The sequence below is a fragment of the Pipra filicauda genome, unplaced genomic scaffold, assembly GCF_003945595.2.
Source record: "Pipra filicauda isolate LSUMZ 115617 unplaced genomic scaffold, ASM394559v2 scaffold40_size4127951_pilon, whole genome shotgun sequence".
NCBI lineage: Eukaryota > Metazoa > Chordata > Aves > Passeriformes > Pipridae > Pipra > Pipra filicauda.
Window position 1 is genome coordinate 3,537,967 of NW_024104543.1, and position 27,167 is coordinate 3,565,133.

The following is a 27,167-nucleotide window of genomic DNA, read 5'->3' on the forward strand; positions in this document are numbered from 1 at the left end:
CTGTTGCAATTTCTAGCTAAAAATATCCTGTCCCTAAAACAAGCTGTATAGAAAAACCTCATGGAATTCAGGAGGGTGCACAGAAATTTGGGAAGTGATCAAGACATAAACAAAAACATGAAATGGAAATGAGCATCCAAACCAGCAAAATATATTTAAGTAATATCACAAATACACTCAAAAATCTATTTACAGATCTAAAAACTGTATATCCAGTAAAAATCCTCCCACAAAAAGGTATTTATAAACAAGAAAATTAACACAGTTTCATTGTCTACTGCTTGCAACAAAGGTGCTTTACAGCCAGCATAGTGTTAACTATGCCTTTACAAAATAAACAACATTATTTCTGGGAAAAACTTCAACTAGAGACTAGATGACAACAACTACAAGGCATATAAAGCATAAGGAACTGCAAATACATAACTCTAGTAGTGCAAAAACAAAGAACAATGGCTTTTTTCCCCCCAATACTTGTTCAGAGAAAAATATTACCGCGAATATGCAATTTGAGTTCCTGTAAAAGACTTAAATCTATGGGACTCAGTACATTTGCATGTTTCAGCAAGGCTGATACAGAGGAGGTAAATGAAACAAAGTCAACATAAAATTACTAATGTGACACAAATTTATAACAAGCTTTATAACAAAATGTCTGAATATACAATAGAGAGACAAACCTCTTGAAAAAAAGGTTCAGATTTTTCTCTACCTAGAAATTTGTACACGCTACCGCTAAACAACTTGTATGGAACTGAGAGAATATGTAACATTCTTTGGAATTAAATTTAAATTTCTCTTTCAGGCATTGCCCCTGTCTTTTATACAAGGAAGAGAAGAGGGATAACTCCTCACATAGATTACAGGAGCTCCTGGTGTTTGTCCTGCAGGCACACACCCAGGCTGGGCAGAGACCTGCAGAGGCACGAGAACGAGGAGCTGGAGAAAAGCTCCATCTGGGAATGTTGGTCATGGTAGGATGCCTCGATGTAAGTCAGCGTAGAAGTGAAGAACTAACGTGGTTGAATTCCTCATCATCCACAGCCTTGGTTTTACTGTGTTTTGAAATACATGACAGTCTCTTTGTACAAAACGGTGTCATAATTCAAATAGCTGTAAACATTTCTTTTAGTTTAAATCAGCATTTTCACCATGCCTTTGTTGTTTAAAAAAATAACAAAATCAAAAGTAGAAATACATTAGCTCATGTTACAACTATTTCAAATTCAGAAAATCAGAGGTCTTTAACTGCAAAACCTGCAACAAGTCTGCAAAGACATGATTAGTTTTGCAAATAATATGTTTGCCACATTTTTAGCTGGCTCTTTATCTAACTTTCAGCAAACAGCTGAAGATAGCCCAGTTTCTCCTAGAAAAAAATCTAACAGTTTGATAAGTAAGCTGGAAACCATTTAATAACCAGAGGCAAAAGAGCAACACCAATTGTTGTGTTTATTCTGCCCAAAGCTAAGCCCATCACTACACTGCATAGTGGATCCTACTCACAGTCTCAGTCCCACACCATTCCTGTTCTCCTTGTTGTACAAAAGAAAGATACAGATGATGTCCATGAAAATGTAACAGTAGCAAGTAGAGATTTACCCATTAAGATCTGTCCATTATAATTAGTAGGGAGAGTTATGGTTGATAGTCAAAGCTTGTCCAAAACAGAAAGGACTAACTTCTTGACTTCAAATGTTCAAAAGGTGACTATCGGATGTTGCTTTATGGAGACTTAATTAAAAATTTCTAAGGCTCAAGTTGTAATGGTTTATAATGCAATCAGATGAACTTTTCCTGAAAGAGCAGTCAAAATAATGGAGATTTTACAAACCAAATGACTGCCTTTATGCATCTGTACTCAAGGGTTGTTGAGCAAAAATGGAAGAGGCAGTGCTGCTTTTCTGCAACCCAACAGATTCTTGTATCCAACTCGCGCTTGAATTAGGAGCTTACGTACCCAGCCCAGGCTCCACAGGACAGCTTAGAACAGAGGTGCCCTAAAGTTATTCAAGAGACATATGGGATTTGTCTGTGCATGAAACCAAAACAAATGTAATGTGCATAATCACAGGAAAAATCATCCTAAAACAGAGATCAGATCGGTCCTCCTCTGGAAATATTTACTTCTCTTTGTTAATGAGCAGTGGAGCACTTCGGGTCACTAGCATGGATTCAGATGTCTGGCTTTTGGACACCTGAAATTAAATGACATGACTCCTACCTCACACTCCCACATTAGGAACTTAAGTTGGATACCTGAAGTTAGATGGTGTTAAGTACCCTCTGTCCTTACTGAGAACAGCCACCTCTTATGAACTGCAATCACAGCACTTAATTAGACAAGACACAAAGGCATTAAGTCTTCACAGGATATCTCTTTTCTCTCATTTCTAGATCCCCTTTTTACATTATGGAAGGGGATGGAAAGAGGGAAAGGGATGGTGGGGTGGTGTCTTGCTAAACAACATCGTGCAATATAGAGTAATGAAGAAACTTAGTGGCTGTCATTTGTAACTCTGAAAAAATCACCATTTTGAAGTTGGTGCGTGCAAATTGCTTTGGCTATTGTAGATCTCATTATTTATTCTGGGAGTTAATGATGGGTATCACTGTCACCAGATTCTCTAGCTTAGCTAGGTAAAAAGTTCACATGGCATTAGAAAAAATCACGATGGCAAAGACTTAAAGAGCTATTATACTATTTGCATGTATTTAAATTTAAAAAAAGTTACATTTAAGACAAGTATCAGCTAGTACCTAACATTTTTATTGAAATACCGATGAAAACAGAAAAAAGTAAACTCTAGGTCTAGTAAATTGCACAGACATACGCAAATAAAAAACCACAAATATTACTGTTTCAGCCACTTAGTTGTTTCACTACTTATGTTCTGTACTTGAGAGATGAGATCAGAAAGCTATGCAGCTTCTCTAACTGAACGAAAGGCCAGGACAGGATTTCTGGAGTCCCATCCAGCTCTGTAAGTGGAAGGATTAAAACTATGACCTTATGGGTCGGAGAACAGACTTAAGGAATACTCAGGATTCCCAAGGGAATAATGCATTCCTTCCAACAAACTTTGCTTGTGGTTTTAATAGTTAATGAACTCATTGGTCCAACCCTGTACTCAGCATTTTACATTATCATGGTCTTAGGCACAGCAAAGACTTCAGATAAACACGGAAGCAAGGCAACACTTGTATTTCCATTTTTTATCTATGGATTATTTTCTTTGTTAAATTCCTTGGATTTTATTTTGTTTTGTTTTCTTCAGGGTAGCTTTTCAAAGTACAGACTAGTAAGAGCCTGGAAAAGACCAAACCACCCTAACAGGTAAGGGAAAAATGCTCAGTGCAGTTTGTATTCCATATATGAATTAACTACTGCGAATATATATCCAAAGATCAGCAGCAAAGATATTGAATATTGGAAGTAACACTGAATGTTTTTAAAACTCACTTCAGCAAACAATGAGCAGCACCAGAACATCAGAGGGTTGTCTGATTTCCCTGTTTTCTATGGCAAATTTCCACTGATGGCAGTAGAGAACTGAGGCTGGGCTGAAGATATAATGTTTAGTAAAACTAAACATTCTTGGTAGCTACTTACCTACACTAAGCTATTCTTCTGCTGTAGCTATTTTTTTTTCTTTTTGGCTCAGTGCTGTTTTGTAATACTCTTGATACCCCCACATAATTTCAAGGATATGTAAATTGACTGGAGTACTAGCTTGGCTCCTTTCCTATATTTGAACTATATAGCGGACATAATGACAGATGAGTGTGCTGTAACATTCCCAGGAGCTCCTGTCCATCAAACTGTGTCTCTGAACAAAGCCTACTCTAAGAAACCCATAGGAACATGCGATCTGTCTCCAGAATGCACGGTCATATTAAATAAGTCTCATATATGTACATACAGACCTGTAAGAAAACTCAAAATATCATAATCTTCTGTTTAAGATTGCAGTTTCTAACTTGCATATAGTATAGCTGCTCAAAGAGCTGAATTAGGTGAATGTAGCAGACTTTTTCAGAGAAAAAGAGTAAGATAAAAAATTTTAAGTATGGTACAGTGAGAAAGTTCCCAGAGCTCTCACTTCATTTCCTCTTTGGTTGTTAATTAGGATTTGACAAGTTTGAAACCCTGTCCTGTGTCCAGCACTGTGGGAAGAAACCAACTCATTTTCAGTCTTTTCAAGCACCTAAAGCACGCTTTACAGACCCAGAACAGATTGAGACCACAAAACCAGTTTGCCAAATGTACTAGTGGATAGGTAATGCGTGGGAAGTATATCATCCAGTGTTTGGCAACATCACTTCCCGTTGGCAAATGCAAAGTGTAGTCGCTCCAGTGCTTTGACACACCGTACACTGCTTTCACAGTACGTCCCTTTTCGGACCAGCTGATGTTGCTGTCGGGGTTACAGTTGTACTCAACCCATTGCCTGGTGAAGTCACCAAGCTGTGGAGGGTCTGCTTCCTCAATGTCTACAACTCTGGCCATTTCTGCTCCTTGCACGGCAACATACTGATCATTTACTTTTCTTACTTCTTTAACCCAAGGCTGAGAGTTCTCACAGTCTAAAACGATGATCAGCCGAGAACAAAAAGTGCCGTTCTTTTCTCTCCACCACTCCAAGAGCGTGTCAAGTCGTAAAGCATCACCCCCTGCCAAAAGGACAAAAAGCTTTAATATTAGGATAAAGAAACAGAAACCTCTGAAGAATTCCTTACTTTAACAACTTGGACAGATAAGAACACGCTTTCAAGTGATCCTCTCTGGTTGTAAATGTTGCAGATCTCTAGAGAAGTGTGAACTGCTTCCATCTGACTTGCCATGGTAGATAAAACCATGAGCTCACCCTTGATTAGAAAAAAACCCAAACACCCAAGGGGGGGGGGGGGAAGGCAATTCCCTCATAGTGTGAAAAAAAACACAGTCTACTGAAGAAATCTGGAAATAGATAAACAAGGGAAGAAAACCTGAAATGAAGTTTATTTTGTATTAAATCTTTATAATTTTAGGAACAAGGACTCTTTTTAAGATGTCTTTATGAAAACTAAAAAAAGGCTCCTCTAAGAGATAACTTTAGAACAAAACACAGGCTAACAGTTTCAAAGAAAGAATGTCAATGAGAAAGTCACCTACAGGCACAAAAACTCACATGACCAGAAATGAAGAGATTCTCTCTATAGACACAGTTGTTTTCAGAGCTTCAAGAAAATTGGTATGGATTTACAACTTGGTGAAACAAACCTCACAGAAATTTTCCCACAATATTTATTTCCTATCAGCCCAGAAGATCCTTGCAACTAAAGTGTCCAACTTCTCATGTTCCATCTCAGCTGTTGCTCCAACAGTGCTTTGACAGAGGAGATTGTAATTAAAACAAGTTACCTACAGTGGGAGTCCTTCTGCTTAAGTGTAATGGACGTTGCAGGATCTATGTAGCTTTGAAAAGCAGACTATTTATTGAAGTGTCTAAGGACAATATCTTGCAAACAAATGAATAAGTATCCATTAGCTCCACAGTGATATTAAATGTGAAGAACTGGTATGCCTAGGTTTTGGTCAGTTGGAGATTTACAACAAAAATACTCTAGTTTGAAAATGTCAACTTAAAAACAACGAAGAAGAAGAAAGATACAAAAACGTGATCTAGAATAACTGTATTTTAATTCCAGAGTGATTTTCACTGTGGAATATAATTAAGCAGCGTTTAAACATTGTTAACTGCATATTTCAGCACTTACATTTCTACCTGTAAAGGGTGAAAAAACGTGCTTCAAATTAATAGCTCAGAGTTAAAGCATTGTGCATGATATTTCAGTTAAAGCAAAAGCAAAATTACAGGCTGCAATTGTCTCCAAAAAAGTGCAAACCTGGAAAATTTAGTACCAAAGAAAATCTCTAATATACAAACCTACAGTTTGTCTTGGCACATGATCCCCAAACTGCTGTAGTTACTTACAGCAGAGACTTACAGAAGCAGTTCCCCTTTTCTAGGTCCACCTTCTGTATCAATTATCTGTAAAAGTTACTTTATTTGTTCACATTTCAAAGGCTTATAAATAAACTTTATTTTAGTGTAACTATGCAGGAGTGCAGGTGATTTCAATACAGCACTGGATAGAATCACCCAAAGAAAACCATCTCATCCTTCACAGACAGAGGCAAACACATGCTCAGCTTCTAACCCTACTGACCTCAAACACATGGACCTATCAGCCAGGGCAAGATTTAAGCAGCAAGCTGTGTAAGGAATCCAGGCTTCTGGCCACTTCTGGCTCTCTGGCACGTTCTGCCAGCTGACAGTTAAGCTGACAGTTCCAGCAACAGAGACAAAGCTTCATTAGCCCAGCTCATGCCTTTGCCTTCACTCAGAGAACATGACCTCCCAGGTCGTTTTACTGCTCATACTTTATGCATGACTAGTTAAGTTTCTTTTATACACCACTGTGTTGCATCTCAGCTTCCAACAACAGAGAAACATAATTAGTGAATTAATAAATTCAGTAAGCCTCCTTTGAAAGATGTCATTACAAAGCAAAGAGTACACTGCTACTGCTGTGCTGTATCATGGCATAGGGCGGCAGTGAGAAACTACTTTTTCATTTAAATATGAATGTTTTATTTAATTGTTGCCATCTCTACTCATCCTCTTCACAGGTCAGAGGATAGTACACAGTACTGGAGCTGATGACCAATGTTCCATCTGTCACAAAATGCTACTGTCCAATACATGGGGCACAATTACAGAGTCAAGCAGTCTTCATCTTTTAAGTTTATATTCCAAGTTATGTGCAGAAGTAGTGCCATCTGAGGAAGATCACTCCACAATTTAACTAAAATTAATCACAAAAAAGGCATGCAAGACCTGTGACAGCTGCCTGTTCTCTCCTTTATGTAGAAGCTGAAGATGTGCTTGGACAGGGAACTGAAAAGGAGCTTTGTCAGAAACCTGAACATCGCTGCATTTACACTCTATCTTTTAGCACTTAAACTTTCTTTTTAACAGCCCCCTTGGCCCTCATCCTAAAAGTGAAGACAGATTTCAATATAGGCCACTGCTACCTACACAGGTACAGAGACACCTGAGCAACCTTGTCATACTCCAGGCTGGCAAGACATAACCCAGGACTGGGCTGGAAGCTTGCCAAATTTTGCAGAAACGTTTGGCTCTATATATGCTAGAAAGCTGCTGGCTGGAGCATAGGTGGGAGTTGGAGTTTTGCTGCTTATCCTGTTCCACACTCAGCAATTGCACAGGGTGGCAGCTGCTCTTATGGACAAACCACCCTATTCCCAGAGAAGTAATTCAGCCACCCTGGCATACACTGCACTTCACCACTCATGCTAGGCTCACAGTACAACTGTGGCTTTTTAAAATATCTGATACAGATGAAGCCTTTGAGAAAAAAGTAGACATTGCTGTTCAGCAGAACAAATGGTTCAGCCGTGGAGCTTTACCAAAACAGGTACAGAGCCTCCAGATGGAAAGTGACCTGTGCTTGGACACCTACCTCAGCATGACCACACACAAAACTAATATCTGTCTAACCTGTTGAAGAGCACATGCACCTGGGGAGACACTGCTGACAAACAGCCAGGAGCTCACAGGTAGAGTGCTATCCAGGAGCATTAATTCTATCCCAGTTGCAAATTTTCAATGGATTTACTATGAGATTCACTTTTTGCACACAGTGACCTCAGAAGCTCAGTTCCCTACAGCAGCAGAGCAAGGCTAAACCTTCCAATGATTCAACAACTTCAGTACAGAAGAACAGAGCTGAGACAAAACTGGCCATTAAAAAGAGATAAAAAATGGACCAAGAAAATGGAAAATGGTGAAGTCTATGCCAAGTATATGACGGGGCATTGAACTGGCCCTTTATATAAGGGTTTATAGTCTTAAGCCCTGTGCCCACAGTCACTCCCAAGGTCTAGAACACCAGCAAATCATAGCTGTTTTTACAATACAAGGTTTGCAAATATGTTCGAAGACCTGCTTTTCTACTGTGGACTGTATAACTGCCTCCTATTTCTGTCATTGATTCTATCTTTTACAAAAAAACCCAAAGCACATCTTAAGGACTTCATGACTAACTAACATAGTGACACAGAACACTACATAATACATTCTGCCATGTCCAAGGAATGAGAAAAGATCGTGTTTTTCATTACAGTGAATAAATATTCTCGAAATACAGGGAAAAATCTGCCCTTAGAGCAGGAGGTTATTTCCACTTTAAATTTTATGGGGGAGGGGGGAAACAGATCTTTAAAGTTAACTTGTTGAATATGAAAATCATGTGGATGAAAATCAGGAGAATATGAAACCATGTTTAAACCTGTAAGAATACCTTTGGGGTCAACAATATTTAGACAATTCTGAGAACAACTGAAAGATCAGTTAGCTGCAAAAGGATTTTTATTAAAGTAAAAGAATACTAAAATGACAAAGTTCATGAAGTAACATACCTGGCTGTCATACAAAGCAAGGTAAGGAAAGAACTGCTTCTTTTCAACAACTGCATACAAAAGGGGTGCCTGCATCTCTCCATTCTCTCCACTATCAGTCAGCCCACAACCTGTCCAGTTTTTTCAACTCCTTTTTGTCTCTTAGTCTCTTAACAGTCATGCTCTGTAGTATTACCCTTTCCTTTTTTCCTTCCCTGCCAGGAGCTTGTATATAAACCTGTTCTCTGAACACTAATGGTTCTTTGCCATTCTGGACAATGTAATAATAAGCATGACAATGCAATAATAAGTATGACCAAAACATCAAAGTTTTGCAATACAGTATGATTTTTTACAGAATGAATGGATTTGGAAAGTCTATCAATACCAAAACTATTAATTAAAAAATCCCCAAACTAGTTACCTGCCAGTGCCCATTCACCAGTGCCATGTGAGTGACCACTGTAATACAGAATGTAGGTATCATGTCTGGGTCCATCTGCTGTCCGAAGTTCAAGAAAAGACTTGATCTTGGAGTGAAGAGTATCAAAGGTCAGTCCGCTTGTAGAGTAGTCACAACCATATGTCTCAATCATGTGATATGCAAAAAATCTTTGGATGGCATTAAGCATGCCAGTAGACCTCAGATTTAACTCTTGTACGTGCTCAGGTGGAAGAAGAGTTGGTTGGCCATCAGGACTAAAGAGAAAGAAAACAGCTGTGATTATGGTTTATAATTATTTCATGCTTAGCGGGCTTTTAGCAATTGGTGATTTTTTTCCCCTGTGCATATTTTCTCTGCTATGAAGTAGCACTGTTCTAAATTTAAACTGACTTTAAATGCACAGTTTATAAACAACCTAAATTACTGTATTTGTGTAAGGGACCACTATCTCCCTTCTGTCACACTTCACTTCAAAGCATAGTCCTTACTAAGCCCTGTGCTATTCCAGCAGCTGAGAGACAGAGGGAGAGAGAGAGAAGCTGCAATGTGAACATGCTGGGGAGGTTCCAGCAATTTCATAAAGCCCCACTGAGAAGCACTGTCTACGCGAAAGCACTTACATCTGGAAAAAAGCACAGGGAGAATGAGTGCTAATCTGCACAAAACATCAAATGCAAACTAGTTTCCAATAATAGACTAAAGAGAAATCCAAATACACATTTTGCTCAGACATTTTGAAATATGGAACTTGCACATATACAGTAATTATTCCTTGTGTGTGCTGTTCAGATGCTGCTCTTTCACCATAAGAAATGCATTTCAGATAACAGTGTTCACAGATTAGAAAATCAAAGTTTTAAGACAGTTAAAAATTAGACCTGGAACAAACCATGTATGTGTGTGTGTGTCTCTATACCTATGAATATGCATATGTAAGAAAAGAAGAAAGAGTCCTTGGTTCCAAAATGCATTTTATTTCTATTAATATATGTATATTCTATATAAAATATAGATAAATATATAAAATATAAAATCAAATACTTATAGTACGTAAAATATAGAATAAAATATATAGTGAAAATACACACACTTTTTTTAGGTCTACACAGCTATTCATTAATCGTTACAATAAGAGATTTGGCCCTCCAAGACACCCAATTATGGGAGCGCTTTTTGGAATGTATTTTCATAAAAAGAAATGCATTCATCGCTCTTCGCCAATGTAATAAGGGTATTGATAAGGAGCGTGACTGACAGCTGTGCCAAAGTGGCCTGATTTATGCTCAGTTAGACAAGAGGTTTTGTGGCTGAAAACACGATTTTACTCTAATAATACAAAACATGACTTACGGGGGTTTTTTTCTATGTATGTATGTATGTATGTATGTATGTATGTATGTATGTATGTATGTATGTATGTATGTATTCTTCATGCATTCTGTTTGCAAGCCAGTTTGTAAAGCCACCTGGTTTCTTCATTGGTCTAGCTAATTCAATTTTGCACCTCCTACCTGTCTAGTGCTTTTATGACAGTTAATGTTCCACTACTACAGCTGCATTGAATACCTCATCATTACTGTTTGTCTCAGCAAGTGAAAACTGAGCCCATCACTGAAAGAGGCAAGCTTTATTAATAAGGAAGTTTAGTTCTGTCAAGTCCTAAACAGTTGCTCAAGAGTATCTCATTCATGCAAAATTAGAGGTAACTGCCAGAGCCAGAACAATGAGATAATTATATTGTTGCCATGGAAACAAAAATACTTTATTTTTATTGTAATGCAAATTTTGAACATTTATTTTTTTAATCCCTAACAATAACTGACTACATGGATTCTTTTAAGGGTGCACAGCTGTAGATCAGAAGCTCAAAAAATTTGATTTTTACACTATTTAAGATACAGTGATCTAAGATTAGCACAGTAGCTTCGGTTTCTCTGCCTGTAATTTTTTTCCCAGTCCACTACACATACTCAAACTGGGCAGTTTTCATAAATTGGGCAGTTCTATTTTTAAGCCTCTTGTTTCAACTGACTACTCTGTTTCTCTTGTAACTTAAACAGATGATTTGCATAGCTCTTCTTTATCATTTACAAAACAAATGGGCCCACACCAATTTTAATTATATGGCTAAAGAAGCATTTGCAAGTTTAAAGCTTATAAGAAAAACATACAAAATGGCAAATAATAATGGTACAATCCCTTCAGCCCCAAGCATTTCTCACACAGTAACATTTACATTGGAATAAAAATCAGCTGTAAATTCTCAATACCAAGACCTGACATGTAGTTCACTCACAAATCTAATTTCATTGCCCTTTAAATGTAGGTGGCATCTCATTTAACAGAATTCAAAATTGTTTTGAACTAATCTGTTTGGTTTATTAAATCTCCTCATGTAAAATATCTGCACTCAGTCAAATGCCCTGATCCACCTTTGCATGAGACATGGGCTATGGAATCTGCCCATGCACAACTGGTCTGAAGAGCATTCGTAGGCTTTCTAAAAACAAATTAATTAGATATAAAAACTTGGGAGTTGGAGTTACTCATTCCAGAAGATGAGAAAAACAGAAAAATAGAAAATCTCCCTATTATTTAAATTTGTTTTTAATTATTGAAAAATACAAGCCACATTACTGCATTGCCTCCACAACTTAACAGTACACTTACAATACTCTGCAGTTGAAATACATAGTAACTATACCTGCAAAAGTTGGTGGGAATCACAACAGCATACCCAACACACGTTCCTCCTAAGCAGTTTCCCAGCTCATGGAAAAGCCCATGAGCCATGGACTCCAGAGGTAAAACAATGAGAAACGCACTCATGAAGATCCCATTGGCTGGCTAAAAAGAAAATAAAGAGATTTAGGCATTGTATGAAAAATCCTTCCTGTCTGTTGGTTATGGTTTTATGAACCATAGTTCCCTGTGTTTGATCACACGTAATTGGGTCCTGAAACATGCAAAACATTATTTGTAATGTATACTTATTTTTCCACATATTACATGGTGAAGTACTCTAAAGACAAACAAAAGACTTGGGGAAAAGGTGGCTGGTAAGCAGGGATCACTCTTCTGAAAGGAATGCATTTGAAAACACTGACAGCACAAGACTTAGCTGTAAAAGCTGTGATCACAGCTTAGTTTTACCCATTCAGGCAAGAAAATCAAATGCCACAAAACTATTTATATGCACAGAATAAGTATATCTGTAGACATCTGCAGAGTCAGGCCTTAATCAGTAAGGTACAACACACAATATTATGTACCTAGAATCAGATTACAGCACACTATATTGCATCCATCCCTAGAGGTATTCAAAAGACATGTAGATGTGGCACTTAAGGACATGGTTTAGTGGTGGCAGTCTGGGTTAACAGCTGGCCTCGATGATCTTAGAGGTCTTCTCCAACCTAAACCATTCTATGATTCTGTGTTCATTGAAAATATACATTCAAATATTTTTGCTTTTTAACACCAATGAGTTTTCAAAATATTCTTTCTGGAACACTATGTAACACACAAAAGATGACTTCTGAGAACATCCATGAACATTATTTCAATTAAAAAGACCATTATCAGTTACATAAATACCAGAGGAGAAGGAACATCCACTACAGGACTTCTTAGCATTCATAGAGCTAATAACCTATATGGAGTTTTCCTGTTTTGTAGGGAAAAAGCAGTTTTGGAAAAGATTACTCTTACTGATACGTAGCTCACTTCTCTACAAAAAAATGCCAGATGTCACTGAGAGGCAGAACAGATACAGATTAATTTAAATTATTTTAGTATTATGTGAATGGGTTAACGAAGCATTAAATATTTTAGGAAAGGTAGAAACAGTATTATAATATATAATTAACTAAGAACTTAAATATTCATGATGCATTTGTTAAATATTAATGTTTGTTATGCAGCAAAGGAAATAAATTCATAGCTACAGATTTCTGTCTTGAGAAGAGTCCTGTGGTCTCTGACCCTCTCTATGTTTTATTCACCCTCTCTGCATAAATTTACAATATTAATGTTTTTAAAAAATCTGGATATTGCCTTATTGTTTAACACTCAGTGATTAGACAGGGACTGGTAGTTCAACTCAATACATAGTCAAAGCTATTAATAATTTGGAAAGTGAATAATACTGAAAAAAATGACACCTAAACCAACTCAGACACTCTGTGTCTGACTACTAAAAATATTTACAGTTAATCATCGAAAGTACTCCTACTAATACAAAGATACTGGCAAGAGAGTTCCCGAGGACTCCTGGGATAAGGATCTCACACAGAAACTCTATGGATCATCTTAGTGATCCATCTTTCTCTGTGTCCTGCTTTGACTTTGTACCAAATATCAAACAGGAATGGGAAATAAGCTCTATAGTGTTATGAATCAACTCAGCTCCATTTGAGGTTTCAGCTTTGTAGTTTTTCAGTGGCCATCTTATGCTACGGAGTAGGAAGATGTTGTTAGTATGGATATTTTACATTTATAGACATCTATCTAATGTAAAGATGCTGGCACTTGCTGTCAGCACTTTTTCAACAGTTTGATTTCGAAAAAATACGTCACTAACAAGTATAAAAATGACTAATGATGAATAGAGCAGCTCTATAATAGGATAATAAAATATTTTAATTCAGTGCTGCAAAAAAAAATGACTGGTGGCATTTTAAAATACCTGAACTATAAGAACTTCAAATAGCAAAAATAATATCTAATTTAGTAATTACAGTAAAACTGAAGATAGGTTACTCCTTTAAGACAAAGAGCTAAAATGCCAAGTGGAGACTCTCAATGCTTTATTAAATCCTAGAGATTTGAAGACTGGTCCTTAATGGAGCAGATGGCCACGGATGCATAAATGGAGCCAAAAAGGGATTTTGTTCTTTCATCTATTCAACGCATTTTCATTCCGTTTTTGATTGCACTGGCAATCTGAGCCTGCAGTACATCCCTGTACTCTAAGTGCCCATTGATTCAAGACAGACAGTTCAAAAAGCAAACAGAAGATAGGGACCATCTAGGCAATCCCACTAGAAAAACATGAGAAATCATTTCTTCTCTTAGTCTTAGGGGTTTTCTTGTCTGTCTTCTTCTGAGGGAAATAAATACACAGTGTAGTCTCATTTCAAATAATGTAGAAAAGGTAAAAGAAAAAAATCTACTTCTTGCCTCTAACGACTGAAATGACAAAGAATAAAAGATTGGTGAGATTCACTAGTAGTATTATCTTTCCACTTTCTCTAGTTTTTTGAGCAATGCTTAATGCTAAGTGTAACTGTTAAAACACCACAAGAATTTAGAGGTATTTTACAGCTATGATATTAATTTTACATTCATGGATACAACTACTCCCATGCCAAAGAGTAACCACTGTTTGAAGCACAACTCTGGAACTGTATGTAATTCTGGATGTGTAAAAAAATAGTTAAGAAAAAAGCAAATAAAACCAAAAAACACATTAATTTAAATTGGAAGTCAGTTACCAAGACCTATAGAAGAGCCCTTCTGTTTAAAATAGAAATAAATCACTAAACATATATCAACTAAGATGATCACAGAATCACCGAATGGCTGAGGTTAGAAGGGGCCTCCGGAAATTGTCTGGTGCAACACGGTACTCAAGCAGGGTGACCTACAGCAGGCTGCCTGGGATTATGTCTGACAGACCAACAACTGAAAGGCTTACAAAAATGTCCTTGTGCATTTCCAAGCAAAAATACTGCTCTGCTTTCCATTATCCAAGCTGAATAATATTTACCTGTTTTTATACACACACAGAAAAACCCTTCCAAACAAACCGAAGAAATACACACTCTATGACAGAGGAGGCTCAGGAGAAAAAAGAGTAACATGGTAACTAATCTACAAATATTTGATGGATAGCTTATTTCAAATGAGGACAAGATATGTATATTACAGGCAAAAAGAAGTGCAAAGACAAAATTTGTAAAGCTACAAAGTAGATCAGCTACCAGATGAAACAGTCTTATAACAAGTTACTGAATGGGAGAACAGTCTCTGGAGAGCAATAAATAAACAATTACTTCTGACTGTTAAAACAGCAGTGGGAAAATCTAGAAAACAGCTTGCAGAAAATAGTTGTCACATTCACTGGCAGATGGATTTAATGTGTTGTTTTCCATCCCTGACTCCTGTTCTAACATGGGGAAGCCTGTGCTTTAATCTATGTGCATTTGTCTCAGCAAAACCTCAAGTGGTTGTCAGTTTAAAAACATACTAAATGCACTTCTGCTTTTTTAAATACAAAAATGTAGTTCCTGAAATTAATGAGATTTTTACAGCAAGCTTAATATATAGATCAGACTCTTTAGACTAACAATGAATACATTCTTTCTCTTGTGACCAGAGACCCCCTTCAGGACAGAGGGCATGTGGAAGTGGTGGTGACTGCCCCAAAGTGTGCTGTCACTGTAGATGTGAGCAGGTAACCCGAGGGAGCCCTCGGGACAGGACTGGAGAGATAGAGAGATGAGGGCTGAGCGCAAATCACAGAGTGGAAGACAGGCAGTGAAAATTAACAGGATAGAGGGTGAGTTTGAGAAGAAGTGATAAGCAGTGAGCAAGGGGAACTTAGAATCCAGCTAGGATCCCTACAAACAGTAGGGAAAGAGGGAATAAAGGTATTATAAAAGAAACTGAAAAGACGAGTCTATAAAGAAACAGCAAAGCACAGTCAAATCGGCAAGGAGGGGAGAAACTGTCAGTGATGAAAAGAAAGAGGGGAACTAAAGATGACCAGACAGACAGAGAGGAAAAAAAAACAGGAGTGGCATGGCTATTTGAGAAAATCTGGAAAGAGGCCAGAGGATGCAGCAGGACCTCTGTAGGTAAAAAAACCAAACAAACCAACACACCCCACCCCCCCCACCCCCCCCCAAATAAGCAAAGTCTGAGGAGGACTGGATTAAAAATACAAGGAAGAAAAGCAGGGATAAAAAGAAGAACAAAGACTGGGTATGATTTGCATTCAAAAAGTTATTTAACCTGTGATGTTAACAAAAATATGTACAAGTAAATATAGATGTTACTGAGAAAACCTCTTACTATTCAGAAAATAATCTTGTTTTTAGAGAAGTTCAAAAAAATAACCATCTTCAAATTTTATTAAGGCATTGTAAATTTAGCTTTTAAGAAACACCAGGCAACCACACCAGAACAAAGAATACAAAATCACTAACTCTCCCCAAAACATGAGAGTACTCCTACATACGATAAACTAATTTATCTCCCATAAATAATTACAGTTAAATGGTACTGTCCATTTAAGTATTCAAGCATATAATGAATACTATTATTTTACTCATAAAATAATTACTCATTTAACTCATAAAATTCACTAAAACCAAGAGTAATGTACTGAAAGTACTTCATTACATTACATTACCTGTCTCTAACATAGTTCATTTTTCTCTCGGTGATATTAAATACAAGTCTTCCAGGGATAATAATTTTCTTTGGCCAGTAATTCAGAAAACCTGTAGTTAGAGCACTTAACAAAATCTGATTATAAGTTTCTGAGAAAAAGAGTGCTCCAAATCTTTCCAAGATCTTTGCCTGCAAATTTCGAGATCTTCATTACAAATTTTTCATCATTTTACTGGCTTCTGAAAGAACTAATGTCTGAGTCATTTGCATGACTTCTGCTGGATCTTGTCCCATCCAAGGGCCTAATTATGAACAGGCACATGACTAATTACTGTAATAAGTTGGCGCTCTAGAGTCTATTGATTTGACTGCAATTACTCACACAAATGTAAAGGCAGGTGCTGAACACTTCCTGCAGATTTTGCAAGGAAAGTGTCCATGTATTTCTACCAAGATTGCAAAGTGTCTTTCCTCGGCAGCTAGAGCAGGGATTATTATCAGAAGCAGACCATGCCCCACCTGAAATACGTCCCACTGAAAGATAAGCTGTTACTCCACTTTTTGTTGCAACCAACTTTGACAAATTACTTTTAGAGTTCTTCCCAAGCACATGCCAAAGCACCAGGAACAGACACTTTCAACCCTTGTCTCATTACAAGAGCTATGTTCCCCTTAAAGAAAGATCCTTGGTTAACAGGACTTTCAGCCTCAACAGCTCTGCATCAGTCAGAAAACCAGTCTGTGCTACAGTGAGTTAATTGACCTCAGTTTAAAAACCTTTCCACGAAAGCAGATTTGATATTTTTCTGGCAATTTTAATCAAATAGAATACTTCTAGGCACCAATTAGCAGACAACTGGCTCCTTAGGTCTTGACCTTTCATACACTTGAGAGTTATATGAAGCACAGATATTACAGTTATTAGAAATGTTAAGAGGGCATATATAATGTGCTTGTAACGAAGCTTTCCATGAAAGAGAACCCCTCCTCTCACCACTTCATTTCCGGCTGTAACCTAACACACATGGTTCACTTAGATTTTTTTTTTTTAATATGCTTTTGCTAATTATTTAAAGCTGACTGCTAGGAAGCACCTTTCCAAGGCTCAGGTTTTCAGCCAAATCTGTTAATTATATAGGAGGTCAAACGGCAGACCATGAAGTGATTTCAAGCCATCTCTCTTATCAAATGCAGTATCATAAAACAACTATTCAGTACATCTTCAGAGTGAGGAAAGGTATAAATAAAAAATGCTTCACCTTCCAGGTAATATTTAACAGATTTCAAATATAATACATAAATCCCAAACTGATGTTGCAAAGACTGAAAATTGTTAATCTTACTTATACAAAAAAATGCTTTAAACAATTTTTAAAAGAGCAAACACATTTTCAAAAACTGGTAACTTGAGGAATCATTGGCATTCCTAAGAAACTCTAAGGAAAAAATACGATGAAAATGTAAGTTAGAAGAATTTCCTTAATACAAGAATGCAAGAGCGGCTGTATTAGTCTGCACCAAAGGTTCAGCTACAAGAATCTCTGGTCTCCAAGGAGGTCAAATGGACCCCTAGAAAAGACCGTAAGAACAGACCAAGCATGTTTCCCAAGCACTCTAACCACTGGTGGCTCAAGGACTTCCTGAGCCAGATGTGACTTCCAAATAGTACACAAACCTCAGTTAATTTACTTCCATGAGCTTGTCCAGCTTTCTCCTGAGCCTCTGTAGCCACTGGGCACACACAGATACACAGAGGCAGAGCTCACTCAGCACGGAACGAGGAACTATTTCCCCCAACCTGACTCTTGCCAACCTGACTCCCCTCAACATTTGCACTGAAATTGATAAGTTATTGTCTCTTACTATTTACCTTCTACAACATCAAACCTGTTTTATATATTCATCATATTCTCGCTTAGTTCTGCTTTCTTCTGACAGAAGCACCCTTATTTATTCATTTCTCTCATGTAAACTCTTTCATGTCTATAATGAATTTCATCACCCTCCAACAACCTTTGCTTGTTTTCTTATCTATAGGAAAGCAAGTAAGAACTGCACACTCATTCAAAATATGAAAGCTACGGATTTATACAGTGGCACAATGATACCTCCAGTCCTTTCCTAATAATTCCCAATATTTAATTTGCTTTTTTGACCACTAATAAACATTAGGCTGATGTTTTCATGGAAATGAATTTAAGATCTCTTTCTACCACATAGTGATGCTAGTAGGTTTTTTCTTGCAGCCAATTTTTCTTAAAAACAGAAAAAAACCAAACAAAACCCTGAAATCCCAATCCATTAGGAATTCAGCAATAACTATTAATTTTTTTCAATAGAAAAGGCAGAGATTTATCTCTAACAGTCTGATTTGTCTCTTAATTATTACAATACATATAAATCACCATTAGAAAAGTATATATTCACTGGAGAAGCTTGTTTGCTGCATTACTGTTGAGCCTGTTAGACCTCCTAAAATAGGAGACTCAAAAATCCAGCAAAGGATTTTGGAGTTTTAAGGCCTTGAATTCCCCCTAGAAAGAGGAAAAAAAACCCCTAGTTTTGTTAAACCTCTAGAAAAAAAAGGAAATGCCCTGTAAGAGGATAAATTGTGTGCTTATGTATCATTGCTTTCTTATTTCTAATTATTTTGCAATCTGACACTATCCAGCAAAATACAGAAAAGGCCACAGCTTCCTGCAATCACTATAATAAATGATACACCTATTTATTAAATTACGTTCTGTGCAGATCTGATAAAATATTTCATTTTCCAGTAACAGATGAAATAGACACAAGTCATCCACAAGGTGAACATCACAACATCTTTTAAAGTAGAAATGCTTTTAGTTGGGGCAACTGCATTCATAATCTTAGGCTAATTCATTACTAATAATACACAGTGAAAGAAATATAAATATAGTAAGATAAATGCAATTATCTACTAAAATAAGCTATTATAATAAAAAACCGGATTTCCTGACAAATGAAAGTATTTGCACTTTCACCATTACAATTACTCCTTCTCTTACTGAATAGGCAAATGCATAACCTCTCAACAAGGGTGATGAGCTTATCTTACTTACACACAGGATGCTATAAACTGAAATTAGCCAATAACAAACACTACATTTTTAGGTGGATTACCAGTTTGTTTCTTGGGTACTGTACAAGTAATGTACAAGTAATTCCACAGCACAACTGCGCTTCTTCAGAATTAGAGAGAACTAAAAATTATCAGACAGTAACAGTTATAACAGTTGCAGTTATTCTGGGTCAGAGAACAGAGGCAGAAAAAAAATTACAATAAATTATCAACCACTCCAAAAAGAAAAAACTAACAAGATGGGTATGAATCCAATCCTCCTGGGTTACCCCAACAGCTTGCAGCAATGAGGCAGTTCTAAAGGAAGCACCTGTGTGCTTTAAACAGATGGCAGGGGGAGAGGGGGCCCTTCCCACGAAGGGTTACAGCTGGAGATCCTGCCCAAACCTAACTCCCCGCAGTCAGGCTCCGGGCACCACCAAGAGAAACTGCCTCTTTCCAGAGACTATCTGGACAACTTAAGCCCTTGATTTATTCTGACTGCTTTGTTAGGTGTAACTAGGTGGAGTGACTCCATCCAAGGGTAAGGATAGAAAAATTAGTAAGACTATCTGATAAATATGGTAAAAATATTTTTACTGAAAAGTAGTCAACTGGTATATAAAAATTAAAGTCTAGCATTTTGATAAAATCACATAATTGTCAGAAGAAAAAGTATGGAAGTTAGCAACATCAGCATGCTGGTAGTCCATCTTTGTTTCTGTCTCCCAAACCACTTTCCCATTTCTTTAGGTGCATCAGCACCTTTACTTTCTGTAAGTACATTTTGGGGATTTTTTTTCTCTTCTTTTTTTGTTCTATTTCCTTCTGTCCTTTCTGCAAGTCCACACACCACAGCTATGAGTGCTGATACTTTTCTAAAGGAAAAGCAAAACTACCCAGCGTTCCTTGCAGGCTTGTCTGTTAACCTCTAATGCTCTTTGTGCAAAAAACTAAACCCCAAAGCAAACCAAAAAACCAACACAAAAAACCTCACAAAATAACTGTCAATTTCATCTTCCACCAATTTCTTTAACGCCTTTCATCCACAAAGTTATTTAATCTAAGAAAATCTGCAGGACTAGAAATTCTGCAGGAATGGGCAGGAAATTGTTTTGGAAACACTGTAGAGACATTTCTGTAAATTGGATCTACTGTAAATGATATTTTTATACATTATTATATGTTTGTAACGCATATAAGAGACACATAGGTACAAAAATCATTGTTGTCTTGGTTTAAACAGACTCCAAACACCCTGCTGCAACTATGACAACACACCATGTGTCTCAACTTGGGCATTGAACAAATATTTTTAACAAAACATGTTTTCTGCTAAAGAAAAGATAACATCCTTAATTCATACATGGAAAGAAAAGTCAAAGGACCCTGTGATTTTAAGAACTGGTATTTCAGAGGACATATCCTGTGGTACATAACCAGACTTGAAAGTGAGACAATTACAGCACACTTACACCAACAATGTACCAGTTTATCAGGTGATCTCTGAGTCCACATAATTGGTTAAACAAAAAGCAAAAGTATTGAAAAAGACATTATTTAATACAACTCTAATTAAAATAGTCTGCAACAAAAGCTCTTGATATAGTGAGCATTATTAGGGTTTGACACAGTGATTTACTCTGAAAACAAATTTTATGGCACAATGTATTCAAAAGCAAAATAATTTCGTAAGTAGTTAAATGCAAGATACTTTGCACACTTCTTCTCCCCTGGAAGCATTAACTCTTCCACTTGCCTTAACAGGTCACAGTCAAGGCAGCACACAGTGTTAAATTTGAAGTGCATGCTGGTGAAACCAAGAGTTCAAATTTTGAATTGCTGAGCCACGGCACACCATCAAATTTTAGAAATTTTAGGGAGCCGACAATTCTCAGGAATATTCTCAAGAGGAAGATCAAGCTAATTACTTACCTGCCAAGAGACAGCCCCCAAAACAGCAGTCGCAACCAGGCTGAAGAACACCAGCTGTTCCGAAATCAAACAGAAGTGACGCATTCCTTTAGATGCCATAACTCTGTCCAAGCTGTTGTTTTCTGCACGGTGGGTGTAGTATACCTTGTGACAGTCATTTAGTTTTGTGTGAAATCCCCAAAGAGTTATAAAAAAAATCACATGACAGATCATCCAGAAAATTCCAAAAATAGAAAAACCAGGTATCACAAAATACCAGAGATCCAAATCACGTAGTTTAAAGGCTGCAAGAATGAAAAAGGTGAGTTCAACAACTCCAACTGAGAGGACAGAAAGCCTTCTGCAAATTTTGCCACGGTACAGGTAGGGCTTCCACCGTTCAGTAACTGAAAGTCCACTGAAGTAAACGTCGAGAAGGGGATCAGAAATCAGGCAGCTGAAGAAACATGCCAAGGCAAAAGGGTTTGTGGGAATTTGCAGTGATGGAAAAAAGAGTAGGGATGCAATGGCTCCAAAAATTGCCAAATTCGGAATTGCCAAAAAAGACTTCATACGTAAGTCGATAATCAACATGGCCAAAGCCATGACCAACAGAATAATACTCATAGATTTTTCTACCAGCATAGTTGTGCTGGCAATGGCAAATCCGACTAGCTCTAAAAATTCAACTGTTGTCAGTAGAGTCGGTCGATGATGGACACAGCCACAAATCCTCTCAACCAAAGCACATAATATCCTTAAAACAATGGCAGAGAGGAGCAGATATTTAGTAGCTTCTTCTTTCACATCCGTTTTGAAGGCAGAATTATTAAGAAAACAGAGAAGGCCAAGCAAAAAACCAAACCAAAGATTGGAGAGACTCAAACTTGCTGTTTCCATTGAAAAATAGTAGTACAGTATGCTGGCAATTCCAAGAACAAAGAGCCCCAGAATAAATATTACCAAAATCAGTGCATCTGCAGTTTTTTCCCATCTGACATAAAGGCCCATGCAAATGGCAACCAGCAGGTTGATTCTGGCAAGATAGCCAAGGTATCTGACTGATGAGTGCATGTTCACTTCCCTGTTTGCTTCTTCCAGCCTTGTCATTGCTGCATAGAGACAATGACTAACACAGTAACGCAGTGACCTACACATGTAAACTGCAGTTAGGGGGTTTCACCCACTTGACTGAAAGTAAATATTTGGGTTTCATTCAACAAATACAATGCAATCGCTGCCTTCTGTAGTATCATTTCAGTAACAGTGGTCCAGAATCCTCAAAGTCCTGGAAGAGAATTAAAAAAAGTTTTAGTGGTAAATAATCCCTTTTAATATAATTAAAACATGGAACATAAACATGACACGCCCTTTCTCACCAAGGAGTTAAACATCTAAATTAACACATAAAATGATCAAGCAAGTGTGTTGTTAAAGGTCATGCAAACTGGGGTCATTATTAAAACCAATATAAAATGGGTTCTGCATAAATCTTGCTTCATAATTTCAATGAGTAGAAAACAAATCTCACCTGTGCAGTTTTCCACAAAACTCATCCATTAGGCACCTATATGAGATATCCGTGGATATCCAAAATATCCAAAATATTGCTATGATAGCCATTACCTTCTAGAATAGTTCAGTATTGTTCTAAAACACTGTTTTCTTTCACCGTTACATTCAGTAAGTTCTCACTTTATACTAAATATTTTCAGTATGCTTTGCAAGACTTCCTCTTAACAGTCAAATAACTACAGGATTTACAAAAAGAACTTCACGCTCAGTTAATGAGCTTAACCCACAGTAAATAATGAAAAGGTTATTAGCATTTATCTCCATTTCACAAAAGGGAACTGGACACACAGATGTATCAACTGATCTGGCATGATTTTCAGATTTTTCCTAATGTAAAATCAAAGCATTAATTTTCACCTATTCAAGCCACTTCCTCCCCTCCCCCAAAAGCAAGCAAAAAAAATTATCAGGATCAATATTACATTTACAACAGAAGCACCTCCTACTCAGATCCATTTAACTGACATGATTTTCTTATTAATATAGTATAGGAACAGACAGTAGAATTTTTAATGGGAATTATGTAATGTTATGGGCACAGTCTCCAACACATAAGAAGACTTAAAATGGAGCCTCTATCAATTTTAAGTAATTAACTAATTCTCCATTTTACAGATACTTCTGAAGTTACTGGCATGACAGAGCAACCAACGGGCCAAGAACACTCAGTGCTCACTACCTGTATCTATAAATCTGGGGGAACTGAAATTCAAAACTTAGACTTTATTCTCTCTTCATTTTTAAATTCTCATTTTTTAAACCAGCAAACAACAAATGATAAAGTGAATTGACTGATTTGCTTGTAAGTTTTGGCAGATTGGAAGACTGGCACTTAGTGTAAATCCAGCTTAAATAATTGATATAAAGACAGACTAGGCCTAAGGCATTCTATTGCTTAAATTATTTATTTGGTAACACATATTTTCAAATTACATTAAACATCTAATTAAACAACATTAAACAACACTAAAGATACTACTTGGAAGAACTATACATTAAAAATCTGTTTACTTGAAACAGAATACATACCATATACTTAAAGCAAATGGTTATTACATGAAGTTATTGCACATTAAAAGTTCTTTGGATCTCAACTGTGCATTTTTACAGTTTTCATTATTATTAGCATTTTATCAATATTAACTTAATTCTGACTTGTCTGGATTCAAGATCTCACAATGTTTCTCCCCTTACTTTTACCTACTGTTCCTCTCAACCTTTAATCTGTTTTTACATTATACAGGTAACAGACCTGTTAGCTATCATATTCCAGGTCATGATACTTTAGGTTTCACAGCCCTGTCTGCAGCCTCACTGCCTCTTGCACTACAATCAACATTTGCTTTATGGACAACTCAAACCATTTACTTCAACTGCTACACATGCCCTGCCTCCAATTCTCTCTTGTTCAAACCACGAACATAGAGGAACAATTTCCCATCTCCTTCCAACCCACAGCACTGACGTGATTATTGCTATGCTGAAGAACATCTGCCATGCCATCCTGTTTATCTTGATTCCTGAGCCTTTCTGGAACCCCTCCAAGTCAAGGGGCTCACACTATATGCGTTCATTTGGACAACAGCCCCACAGAAGCAAGTAGGAATGAGCCCTTTCTCATATGCAAAGGGCGGAAGATCCCATCTAACACCACTTAAAATTTTGCTGTGATCAATAAATTATTTTCTGGTGGGATAGGTAGCACGAGCAAACTCCCTTGCAGGCAAGCAGCTACTGTGACAGAAAACTGCCAAGCAGATTTTTGCTGCCATCACACCATGAGCAATACGACAGAGAAGCTCCTCTGCTGCTGCCCCACAAGCTGCGTTCGGTGCTGGGCTGGGCAATACATCTGTTCCTTGAGGAAAGACAAATGCTGCTTGAGCATAACGTATTTGCAAAATGACAGCTTGGACTGTGAATGCAATCTCCTCTTCCTGGCTCCGCCTTCTAAACAATTAGCAAAAATGTGCAGACCTAAACCACGCTATTAATCATTAGCATTTTTCTAACCAAAATACACAGTCAACTTTTTGGTGAAGAGGAAAAGGTGCATTTTCATGATTAACGCATCCCATCACGCAGCTATTACCAAACACACAGAAGACAGCAATTCAATTTTAAAGAAATGTTTCAGTAACTGATTTATTCTCTCAAACATAGCTACTTAAGTGTTAGTAATTTCAATTAATACTTTGGCCGTTTACACAAAGACATGGGGAGTGGTGGTGTTTGTTTTGTTTAAACTAATGGCCTTAAAGTTTTGGGTTGAACACGAGCTACATATCTCAGCAAATCACATTTAAATTCCAAACAAAATGTGGACGCCCACTTTTAAGTATTTATCAACTTTTGCAAACATAATTTTAAGCAAAACCTGGAGTCTCAGCACAGATTTAGAGATTAAATTATCTAAGACCTTTCCTATATGTAAAGTTTTTACCCTAACTTGTCTAAGAAAGTTGAAAAAAGTACCAAAACCCAAAGTTGGTTTAATAGTTTATCTTCGGCTGACCTTAGGTCCAGGTGAGGCCCACCTGAAGTACTAAACCCAGTTACCTACAGCTTTATTCTTCCATTTTAGCACTTTTTTTTTTTAACGCAATTCTGTAAGACTTTTTTTTTAAACAAAAAGCCGTATTTAGCTAATATATCAACACAGCAGCCTTAACCCCCCGATGAATAACTCCGTTAGTTTCCAGAGGTTCACACCGCGCCCACAGCGGGATCGCCGGTGCCGGGCGCGGGGAGCGCTCCCGGCAGTGCTCCATCTGCGGGGCCGGCCCGGCCGGGGCAGGTCAGTGCCGGCACCGGGCTCCGCGCCGCGGGTCCCGCAGGGGGCCGCCCCGGGACGCCGCTCTGTGCCAGCGGTCCCCGTGCCCGCGCGGGTGTCTGCCGGGCCGAGCCGCGCTCGGTGCCGGTCCCGCCCTGCTCCCGGCCCGGCCCGCTCCGCTCTCACCTCCACAGGCGGCCCGGGGCCTTCCCGCCCCCCGCGCCGGACGCCGCCATGTCGAGCCGAGCGCGGCGCTACCGCTACGGGCCGCGCCGAGGCCCAAATGCCGCCGCGGCGCCCGGGCGCGGCCGGACAGAAGTATTTGAAAAAAACCCAAGCAACAAACCACCAAAACCCCAAACCAAACCTATAAACACCGTCAAGTAGTGCTTAGGCACGGAAGCGGGAAAACTGTGTTTGAATTACGACTGCAAGGCCGAGTGAGCCCTCTCCATCCTCTGGCACGCGGGTGACTCGACCACCTGTGTTTCCTTACACTCTACGCTTCCATCAACGCTGCCTCCGTACAATCCTAAACATCCACTGGTCAGATTATGTGACCAATACATCTGTTCTAGAGCAAGCAGCTGTCACAAGTATTGAGGCCATGTTACTGAGAACGCAGCTGCGCTGGGCAGGGCACGTCTCAAGGATGAAGGACCACCGCCTCCCTAAGATCCTGCTTTATGGTGAACTTGCCACTGGCTGCCGCATGAGAGGAGCCCCGAAGAGAAGATACAAGGACTCCCTGAAACAACATCTCAGCCTTGGCCATATTGATCAACATAACTGGTCTACTCTGGCCTCAAGCCGGGAGGCCTGGAGACACACCATCTATAACGCAGCTGTCTCCTTTGAGAACACACGCAGGATCACCCTCGAGGAAAAAAGGCAACGCAGAAAGAACCGTGTATTGCAGAATACACCACCTAAGGAGTCTTTCTGCTGTGCCTTTTGCAATCGGATATGTCTGTCACGTATTGGCCTCATAAGCCACCAGCGTGCCTGTAGCAAATGTGGATAGAGCCTTCCCAAATCTTCGTTCGCGAAGCCTAGCCATGACGGCGGAAATGCAGGCAGGCGGGCAAATAGCGGGAAGTTCTGGATCTTAATAGCTCCAAGGCTTAGCGAGGCAAACCAAGGGGAGTCTGAAAGCAGCTCAGACAAATGCTGTGCAGTGGCTCTGTGAACTGCAAGTGGGCTGGGCTGCTGGGGAGATACATTCTTTGTTGTTGTAATTGCTTCATTCCTTACTGTGCCCAGTTCTGGGCTCCTCAGAGGAAGCGACATGGAGCTCCTGGAGTGGGTCCAGCGGAGGACAACAACGGATGACTACAGGATGGAGTACCTCCCTTACAAGGACAGGCTGTGGGAGTTGGGCCTATTCAGCCTCAAAAAGAGATGACTGAGAAGTGACCTCATCAACGTGTATAAATATCTAAAGGGGAAGGTGCCAAGAGGAGGGACCCAGGCTCCCTGTGGAGGTACCAACCACTGATGAACAGGAAGT

General features: G+C 38.4%; 1 protein-coding gene across 2 annotated transcripts; it reads right to left on the reverse strand.

Moving 5' to 3' along the window:
- Positions 1-129: 129 nt before the first annotated feature.
- TMEM168 (transmembrane protein 168) lies at positions 130-25,962 on the reverse strand. 2 transcript variants are annotated; one of them, XM_027721213.2, is made up of 5 exons: positions 25,844-25,962; positions 21,331-22,597; positions 11,617-11,759; positions 8,892-9,166; positions 130-4,674 (listed from the first exon to the last, which is right to left on the reverse strand). In XM_027721213.2, the coding sequence occupies exons 2-5, from the start codon at positions 22,465-22,467 to the stop codon at positions 4,127-4,129; spliced, it is 2,103 nt and encodes a 700-aa protein (XP_027577014.1). In that variant the 5' UTR covers positions 22,468-22,597; positions 25,844-25,962; the 3' UTR covers positions 130-4,126. The 2 variants fall into 2 exon arrangements, with proteins under 2 accessions (XP_027577014.1, XP_039241373.1); XM_039385439.1 differs by lacking the exon at positions 25,844-25,962 and adding an exon at positions 22,841-25,401.
- Positions 25,963-27,167: the final 1,205 nt, after the last annotated feature.

Coding starts and splice junctions, on each gene's coding strand:
- TMEM168 (XM_027721213.2), bottom strand. CDS start 22,467: ATGTGTAGGTCACTGCGTTACTGTGTTAGTCATTGTCTCTATGCAGCA. Junction 11,760..21,330: donor TGGGGGCTGTCTCTTGGCAG/GTAAGTAATTAG, acceptor TTTTCTTTTTAG/CCAGCCAATGGGATCTTCAT. Junction 4,675..8,891: donor TGGTGAATGGGCACTGGCAG/GTAACTAGTTTG, acceptor TCCTTTTGGCAG/GGGGTGATGCTTTACGACTT.